Genomic DNA, 9952 nt, shown 5'->3' with positions numbered 1-9952 from the left:
GGGGGGTGAAGGGGAAAGTAGGGGCATAAAGTATGTTAACAGATTAAAAACGAATATTAATAAATGTCTAATAAAAAAAGTTAAAGACTTAAGCATGGAAAGTATATTTCACATATTAATTACTAATAATGTAAAATGTTAATGTGAAAAACAACAGGCATGTATACAGTATTCTCTAAATACAACCTACATTTAATTTTTCAAAAAGTACGTGGTATAATCAAGGAAGACTTAACATATATTGCTTAATTGAACTTTCAGTTGAGATAATAAATTCATCTTCCTATGTATTTTAATATATCCTTTTTTAACTTTTTAAAATAAATGAATAAAATACTGCATGTAAATAACAAAAAAAAAAAAACAAGAAAACCTCCAAGAATTCATTGTGGAAAATGCATTACCCCCTCCACTGTAAATCTAAAAAATATTGTACTAGTAAAATTGGTCAATGTTACAATAGAGCTTGGAAATGAGAAAGAAAGGAAATAAAGCTGACAGTGTGAGTGATGTTTTTCAAAAGCAGAGGGGAAAAAAGGGAATATAATATACTAGAACAGACAATAAACTTGTATTCAGAAAACCTAATAGACTCTGACTCTGCCAGTAGCTGGATGACTTTGGAAAAGTCACTGTACTTCTCCATTTCCTCACTTATATTAAAAGTGTCCAGTATACTTAAGACTGCATAGCTCAAATCATTGTAATGAAAGTTCCATGGACAAGTATAACACACTATAGAAATATGAATTATAAAATGAAAAAAAAAGCAATAAAAACAAGCTAGAGAGAGGATTGTTAGAGATCTCAAAATAGTTCAGCAATACAATGATCTAGGTCAGTGATTCCAAAAGTAGGCGCTACCGTCCCCTGGTGGGTGCTGCAGCAATCCAGGGGAAGCGGTGATGGCCACAGGTGCATTTATCTTTCCTATTAATTGCTATTAAAATTTTTAAATAGGGGCAGCTGGGTAGCTCAGTGGATTGAGAGCCAGGCCTAGAGACAGGAGGTCCTAGGTTCAAATCTGGCCTCAGACACTTCCCAGCTGTGTGACCCTGGGCAAGTCACTTGACCCCCATTGCCTACCCTTACCAATCTTTCACCAATGGGTCAATACACAGAAGTTAAGGGTTTAAAATTTTAAAAAAATTTTTTTAAATAATTAATTTCCAGGGGGCTAAGTAATATTTTTTCTGGAAAGGGGGCAGTAAGCCAAAAAAGTTTGGGAACCACAATGGCAAACCTATGGTATATGTGCCAGAAAGGGCACACAGAACTCCTCTCTTTGGGCATGAGAGCCATCATCCATCAGAGTTCATTACTAGAAAGGCAAAGGGACTCCAGAGAGCTGCTCCCTTCCCCCTCTCCACCATGCTGAAGACATTTTTTTACTTCACCCACCCCTTTGCCCAGTAGCCCAATGGGAGTGCTTCCTTCCTCCCCTATCTGGGGTCTGGGTATGGGGAAGAGCACACAGTCTCTAAAACGTTCATCATCACTGATCTAGGCCAATTCTGAAGGACTTATGGCAAAAAATGATATCCCACTCCAGAGAAAGAACTGCTGGCATCAGAATGAAGACAAAGCATAATATTTTTCATTTTAGTTTGTGTTTTTATTTTGGGATTTTGATTTTATATGTGTATTCTCTTAGAACAATAACCAATATGAAAGTATGTTTTACATGATAATACATGTATAATCCAGAACAAATTGCTTACTATCTCTGAGAAGGAGGAGGGAAAGGAGTGTATAGGATAAGATAATAAATGAGCATGAACTCTTCATTTACGAAAAACTGAAATCAGAGAGCCAGAGTAAAGGAGACAGCATATTTTCCTTTCATGAAAGGGAGAAGATGCCTGAATGGCAAGTACCAAAAAATTAAGCAAAGACCTCCTATATATAGGAATCCCTAATCACAAAACTTCTTCTCCCACTTCCTCCCTCTCCTGTCACTGCTTCAGTTGGAGAAGTTGTGATGTAGTCTCGAATATGGAGTTTTCTAACTCAGAACATCAAAGTACAAAGGAAAAGTTACCACATTCCTTTAATAGACAAAGGAGTAACCAAACTGTCAATTGCCCTTGAATTGAGACCCTTTGTTCCCTGTTGTCAATCACTCTTCCTGGGCTCTTCTCCTGGATTTTTAGATAACAGTCACCAAAAGCAACAAACTAGACTCCACATCCCCTTCCCTAGTTGGGATAAAACTGATGTTAAACTGTGGTTTTGCCTTGAAGAAATGGGGTGTAAGCCGACTACTCATTCTGAGAATAATACACTTATTCTCTCTCACTCAGGAGGAAAGGAGACATTTTGGATCTTATAATTTCAGAAAACTTATGCTGAAAATTATTATTTCATGTAATTGGGAAAATAAAATATCTGTGAATAAAAAAATCTTAAAGTAAAAAAATCATCTTTGGCAGGGCTAGTAGAAAATTTTTAAAGATTTAATAATGCAAAACATAGAAGTTGTGTTTAATTCTGGTTTAGTTGTCGATATAGCAACATAAGAGTCTATATTACCTTTCACTAATACAAACAACCTTTGTAGGCCTCAGTTTCCTTAGCTATACAATGATGGAGTTGCATTAAATAACAAATTCCTTTCAGTTCAAAATTCTATGACCTTATGAATATCAATAGAGCAAGAAATGATAGAAGATAAATCAAATATGACCACTGTAATGCTGAATGTAAAAGGACTAAATTCTCCTATGCTTTGAATGCAGTTAGACCTTAGTAGGGGAGCCCTTTGAAATACAACTATTTATTCTCCTTCTTACTCCAGGAAAGGCTTTAATAGTTTGCTATTTCCACTAGTGTTTTGCATTATGAAAATTTTGATGAATGCCCTATTTTAACAGATCTAAACTTTATTAGGCCCAGAATTCCATACCTAACAATGACACCAAGGGAAACATTATAGCAGTTTACAAAACTGAAAACTTGAATTACTCAATTAAAAGCAACAAAATAGAAACATGTACAAAGGAATCCAGAGGAGAGAAAAAAACCAACAGAAAAAATTAAGAACTGAGTAACTGAAAGCAAAAATCAAAAGATTAAAGCAACTCAAGGAGTCAAAGCTGTCAAAACAATAAAACAAAAAAATCCACTATCAAGCATAAACTTTCCCATAAAGGTATAAGTAAATAAATCTGGAGGGATTCAAAAAATGGTGACATGATACATTCCTAGTCTACACAGCTGCAAGGCAATCGCAACAAAAATGCAAGCTGGATCAAATGAGAAACAAAGCTTGCACACCAGTAATGTAATGAACAACAAAATAGTTGAATAAAGGGAAATAAGTTATATGTTCTCTGCAAAGGTGGAAAGCAGTAGAGCAAATAAGATCCATAATTAATGATACAGACACTTCACTACAGAATTTGAATTATCAGCAAAGCACTTTATTAGCTTCCTCTCAGACACAAGCCTAACCCTACCTTTCTCAATAGCACAATATCTATTAACAAAAAATGAAAACAGTGATCCCTGCAAACATAGGCCAATCATGTGTGCAGTTATTTTATTCAAAGTATTTACAGCTTGTAGTCCTTTAAAAAACATTTTTTAAACTTTTAAAAAACTATACTTAAAAGAAAATAATACACTGCCTAAGGAACAAAAAAAATGTGCCCAAAAGTCCCAGAGGCATAAAAAATTACTAATTTTTAATTTGGTAATATCAAACAAGCTATTCAAAAGCACTGCAACATTTTTACAGCAGCCTTTGTCAACTATCACAAATTCTTTGACTCAGTACTGCATTCATGGCTTATTCATGTATTGAAAATATATATATAGATGAAAAAAATTCCCCAGCTGACAACCCAAGAGACCACTGTCAAAGAAAGTCAGGGATCATAGATGAAGATAAAATTTAGAGTTACAGAGTCTTTAGGGTCAACTAGTCAAGCCCACTCATTTTATAGCTAAGTAGTAATAAATTCCAATGGCTCCTTATCACCTTCAGGGTTAAGTATAAAATATAAAAGCCTTTGGCATTCTAAGCCTTTCATAACATGGCCCCTTTCCAGTCATCTTACACCTTACTCCTTTCCACATACTGTACAATTCAATCACCCTAGCTTCCTGGTTGTTTCTTAAACAAGATACTCCTCCCAACCAACAAATTGGGAAAAAATATAACAAAAAACTCTGACAAAGGTCTAATTACTCAAATATATAAGGAGCTAAATCAATTGTACAAAAAAATAAAGCCATTCCCCAATTGATAAATGGGCAAGGGACATGAATAGGCAATTTTCAGATAAAGAAATCAAAACTATCAATAAGCTCATGAGAAAGTGTTCTAAATCCCTTATAAATAGAGAAATGCAAATCAAAACAACTATGAGGTATCACCTCACACCTAGCAGATTGGCTAACATGACAGCAAAGGAAAGTGGTGAATGTTGGAAAGGATGTGGCAAAATTGGGACACTAATGCATTGCTGGGAGAGTTGTGAATTGATCCAACCATTCTGGAGGTCAATTTGGAACTATGCCCAAAGGGCTTTAAAAGACTGTCTGATTTCAGCCATAGCAGTGCTGGGTTTATACTTCAAAGAGATCATAAGGAAAAAGACATGTACAAAAATATTTATAGTCATACTCTTTGTAATAGCAAAAAAATGGAAAACAAGAGTATGCCCTTCATTTGGGGAATGGCTGAACAAATCGTGGTATATGCTGGTGATGGAATATACTATTGTGCTCAAAGGAATAACAAACTGGAGGAATTCCATGTGAACTGGAAAGACCTCCAGGAATTGATGCAGAGTGAAAGGAGCAGAAGCAGAACACTGTACGCAGAGACTGATGCACTGTGGTAAAAATCAAACGTAATGGACTCCTGTACTAGCAGCAATGCAATGACCCAGGACAATTCTGAGGGATTTATGAAAAAGAACACTATCCACGTTCAGAGGAAGAACTATGGCAGTAGAAACACAGAAGAAAAACAACTGCTTTAACACATGGGTTGATTCGGACATGATTGGGGAAGTAGACTCTAAACTACCACCCCAGTGCAATTATCAATAATATGGAAATAGGTCTTGATCGATGACACATGTAAAAACCAGTGAATACCCCAAAGAGATCACAGATAAACAGACTTGTACAAAAATATTTATAGCTGCACTCTTTGTGGTGGCAAAAAACTGGAAATCGAGGTTATACCCTTCAATTGGGGAATGGCTAAACAAATTGTGGTATATGTTGGTGATGGAATACTATTGTGCTCAAAGGAATAATAAACTGGAGGAATTCCATGTGAACTGGAAAGACCTCCAGGAATTGATGCAGACTGAAAGGAGCAGAGCCAGAAGAACTTTGTACACAGAGACTGATACACTCTAGTAAAATCGAATATAATGGACATCTGTACTAGCAGCAATGCAATGACCCAGGACAATTCTGAGGGATTTATGGAAAAGAACGATACTCACATTCAGAGGAAAAACTATAGGAGAGGAAACACAGAAGAAAAACAACTGCTTGAACACTTGGGTTGATGAAGACATGATTGGGGATGTAGACCCAAAAGGACCACACCAATGTAACTATCAATAATATGTAAATAAGTCTTGATTGATGACACTTGTTAAAACCTGTGGAAATTAGAGTTAGCTATGGGGGGGGCGGGGTTTTGAGGAAGTGAAGGGGAAAAATAAAAACATAAATCCTATAACCATGAAAAATTTTTCTAAAAAGATACTTCTCCCAAATCTGAACATTTTCATTAGCTATACCATGCCTGCAATATTCTCAGTGCTCATCTCCATTTTCTAGCTCAATGGTCGGCAACCTTTTTGGCCCTGAGAGCCATAAACAACATAAACGCCTGCGGAAGAGGAGGATGGAGGCAGAAGGGGCTGAAGGGCCCCCTGGAGCACATCCTGGGGCTCTGCCCAGACTAGAGGTGGAGCCTGATATGGCTGGAGAGCCATACCCCTGTTCTAGCTTCCCTAACTTAGCTCAAGTTCCAGCTACTCACCTTCTACAAGAAGCCTTTCATAATTTCCCCTTAATGCTAGTGCCTCCCATAGTTGTTATCTCCAATGGACAATATTCTGTTTGTAAATAGCCATTTGTCTGTTATCTCCCCCATTAGACTGTTAATTCCTAGAGAACAGGAATTGGGTTTTGCCTACTTCTTGTATGGCAAGGGTTAAATACAGTACCTTAGCTTACAGACTGTGCATAATAAATGCTTGTTAATTGAAGACTTTAAAAAATAAGCCCATATCCCCACTCACCCTTCTTATCTCTATCTCCTGACTTGCATCAAGTTCATCTAAAGTCTCACCTTCTCAACTGCTTGATCACATGGGTTGATGAGGCTATGATTGGGGATACTGACTCTAAAAGATCACCCTAGTGCAAGTACTAATAATATGGAAATAGGTCCTGCTCAATGACACATGTAAAACCCAGTGGAATTGCATGTCAGCCTTTGGAGGGAAAAGGGAAGGGAAAGAACATGAATCTTGTAACCATGAAAGAATACTCTAAAATAATTAATTAAATTTAAAAAAAATTTTTAAAGTCTCACCTTTTAAAAGAAGTCTTTCCCAGTCCTCCTTAGCCCTCTGAGAAAACCTCAATTTATCAATAGAAATACAGATACACACACACACACACACACACACACACACACACACACACACACACACACATACACACAAAAGCAGTTAAAAGATGACTGCTGGGGGGGGCAGCTGGGTGGCTCAGTGGATTGAAAGCCAGGACTAAAATAGAGGTCCTAGATTCAACTCTGAGCTCAGACACTTCCTAGCTGTGTGACCCTGGGCAAGTCACTTAACATCCGTTGCCCAGGCCTTACCACTCTTCTGCCTTAGAACCAATACACAGTATTCATTCTAAGATGGAAGGTAAAAGGCCCCCCTTCCCAGCCCCACCCCCATTAGATAGATAGATAGATAGATAGATAGATAGATAGATAGATAGACAGACAGATAGATAGATAGAAGATGACTGCTGGCAAAAGCAATTTCATAGAATGGTGGATTTGAAAATAAGGTTCATGGGATGGAGAAATTAGTGAGTGGGAGTGGTGAGGAAGAAGAGCAGCAAGGAAGGACAATTGTGTAGTTCAGTGGACCAAAAGAAAACCTTGTCTTTGGCTTACTATGGATTTGCCTTGGGCAAATTATTTAACCTCTCCAGTCCTCAATTTCCTCATCTGTAAAATGAAATAGCTAGACTAGATAATCTCAAAGCTTCCCTCTAGGCTAAATCCAAGCTCCTATAATTCTACAGTAAAGAAAGTATCATGAAAAGTACAATATTGACAAGCATAATATAAAGTCAACACTAATAGATACCAAACTCAGGTCAAATGCAACAGAAAATATTGGTACCATATTAGCAAAGCTAAAACACAAATCTCTCCTGTTAAAAACCAGAAACCTAATATGGAAAATAAATCTCTTCTTAGTCACAAATACCATATCAGGCAGTTTTGTTTAACTGTTTTTAGGGAATAACTAGGTAGAGTAATTTGAAAGTCCATAGGATAATAGATTTAAAGCAAGAAGAGACATTTAAAACCATCTAATCCAACCTATCATTTTACAGATGCAGAACTACTATATAAAATGTATCTATGCATTTTTTAAAAGGCTCTCGATTTGTAACTAAATATACTTGTGTGTATATTTCTACATAGTATTTTAAGCAATTCAAATTGCTGAAATGTAAACTGATACTCTGGTCTGTTATGTTTCCCAAGCCAAAATAAGTCTTGATAGCACCCATGAACAAAAGCAGAAACCCAAATACAACATCATTTAATTCTTAAAATAAAATTAATTAAATCACAGACTTCTCAGATTTCTCTTACTATCTAACAAAACTATAAATTTAGTTATTCCCTGAGTTTTGATATGTAGTAGGGATAGGGAATGTGATTTTTCCCTGGTATAGGGGACTCCCAGATGAGGAAAACTACCAGTTGTGGGTCAAAAGATTCACAGTAATTTAAAGCCACAGTTTCCTGGTAGTCAAATAACTTGTCCACACTGGCATATTTAGTATGTTAGGAGGGGTACCAGAATCCTTGTCTGCCTAGCTGGGGGACTCTATAACATCTAGTATCTCCAATATATAATAGCTAATAATAATATCTAACATTTACATGATGCTTTAAAGTGTGAAAAGCAGGGTACATATATGCATGTATATATTTATAAACTTATTTTTAATAGCATTAAAACATAAAAGTAAAGATTTACAAGATGTAAATAAAACATGTCAAGTCCACTATTCACTTACCCAACATTTGGTAATCCAACAATTCCAATTTTCAGCGAAGTCCCAAATCTTCCAATGATTGGATGTGGTTTAATCCCATCACCTCCCTTTTTGGGGGGCATCTGAAACATCAAAATTTAACAAATGTTACTCTGTCAACTCTATAAAATATCTTGAAGGGAAGTCATTACAACAGCAGAACAAAAAGGCAATACAACCATAATCTCAGATAATGACAGAACTGTAAATAGCTTACAAAAGAAAGTCCTTTCAAGAGATCTGATTGTTCTAAATGCAACAACTCCTGTGAAGTCCTAGAAAGGCTTACTATGAATATAAAAACTCAGCTACAACCCCCTCCAGCCAGCATGCCGACTATGCTATTTGCAAACCCGATCTATTAGTAAGTGAGCCAAAGAACAAGCTAGCATAAAAAGAATTATTAATAATGCACCCCCCTCTTTAAAGATAATTCCTAACATTATTCTGTATATTATACGGAGGAAACAGCGTTCTACGGACTTTTAGCTCCACACTTAAACCTTCCCAATCTATGGGGTAGTTAATGAAAATAGGCTTTTAGTCCCTCCTAACTTTATGCGTCTTCCATCCCTAGATGCCCAGAGGAAAGACTTCTACTCCCAGAACGAAGCTTTCCTATTTTATGTGTCCTCAGATACCTTCAAGCTACAAATCTTATTATCTGCATCCTATCCCCTAAATTCAATCCATTATTGTTTCACTTCTTGGAAAAAGGTCTAATCGATGCCAATCACTCCACAAGTCAAGGACTGATCAGTGTGTTCCCTCGCCTTCAGACAGGATGATACACCCGGTGCTCACTAGGACCAACAGCTGTCTCGAGTCACTTATTTGAGGCTCTCATATAAAAAGGTAGAGTTCTCTCTTCCGTGACCCGTCTCTGCCGACTGGAGAGCCGCTCTCCCCGGGCTCAGAGAGGAGAGATCGTGCCTCACTCTCTCGGCTTCTTCCCTCCGGCCCCCAGGGAGCAGCTGCTCCCCTCTAGGCCTTCGGGCTTCCAAAAGTCCGCCCCCCATCCGCTCCAGCTCCCACAGGCCGGCCCCTGAGACGCCCTGCACCGGGGCCCGGGCCTCGTGATGCCCCGGCCCCAGCCTGCCACCCCATGTGCGCACGCCCCGGCCCAGGGAAGGACCCGGCTGCCCAGGCCGTGCGGCCTACTCCAAGGGCCGGCTCCTCATTCATTCCGCCCCCCACGGGCCAAACCCGCGGCACACCCGGCCCGGGAAGCCGCAGGGGGCAGGCCCCGGGCGGCGAGGCCAGAGAGCCCAAGCTGCGATCTCCCCACGGGACCTCACCTTGCTGAGGGGGCGGCTATGACACAGAGATCCCCGGCGCGCGAGGAGACCGAGGCTGACGGCAGCAGGAGGCGGGGAGAAAGGAGGGACGAGGAAGGGAGGGATTAAACGCGGCTCCGTCGCCCCAGTACCACGCACTACGGTGGCAGCGGAACAGGCGGGCCCGGCCACCCTCAAGAGCCCAGGCAGTAGCCGCAGCCGCAGGTCCAGAGCACCGCCCCCTTTCCTCCCATTGGCTAACCACGCTCAAGAGGAGAGAACGTGGGGAGTGGGTGGGTCAGAGGCGCAAGGCCGAGCTTCAGGGGCGGGGTCACGAGCGC

At 39.2% G+C, this 9952-nt stretch overlaps 1 protein-coding gene across 1 annotated transcript in view; it reads right to left on the bottom strand.

Annotated features, from left to right (window-relative positions):
• OLA1 (Obg like ATPase 1) overlaps positions 1-9736 on the bottom strand; it is a 274336-nt gene extending 264600 nt beyond the window's left edge. Inside the window, exons 1-2 of the mRNA XM_044669784.1 lie at positions 9633-9736; positions 8317-8417 (exon numbers count right to left, since the gene is read on the bottom strand). Coding sequence (XP_044525719.1) covers positions 8317-8417 — 101 coding nt within the window. The 5' untranslated portion in view covers positions 9633-9736. The remainder of the gene's footprint in view (positions 1-8316; positions 8418-9632) is intronic.
• Positions 9737-9952: the final 216 nt, after the last annotated feature.

The sequence above is a fragment of the Gracilinanus agilis genome, chromosome 3 (genome assembly GCF_016433145.1).
Source record: "Gracilinanus agilis isolate LMUSP501 chromosome 3, AgileGrace, whole genome shotgun sequence".
NCBI lineage: Eukaryota > Metazoa > Chordata > Mammalia > Didelphimorphia > Didelphidae > Gracilinanus > Gracilinanus agilis.
Note: the sequence above shows the minus strand (reverse complement) of the source record. Positions and strands in the feature narration are given on the sequence as shown.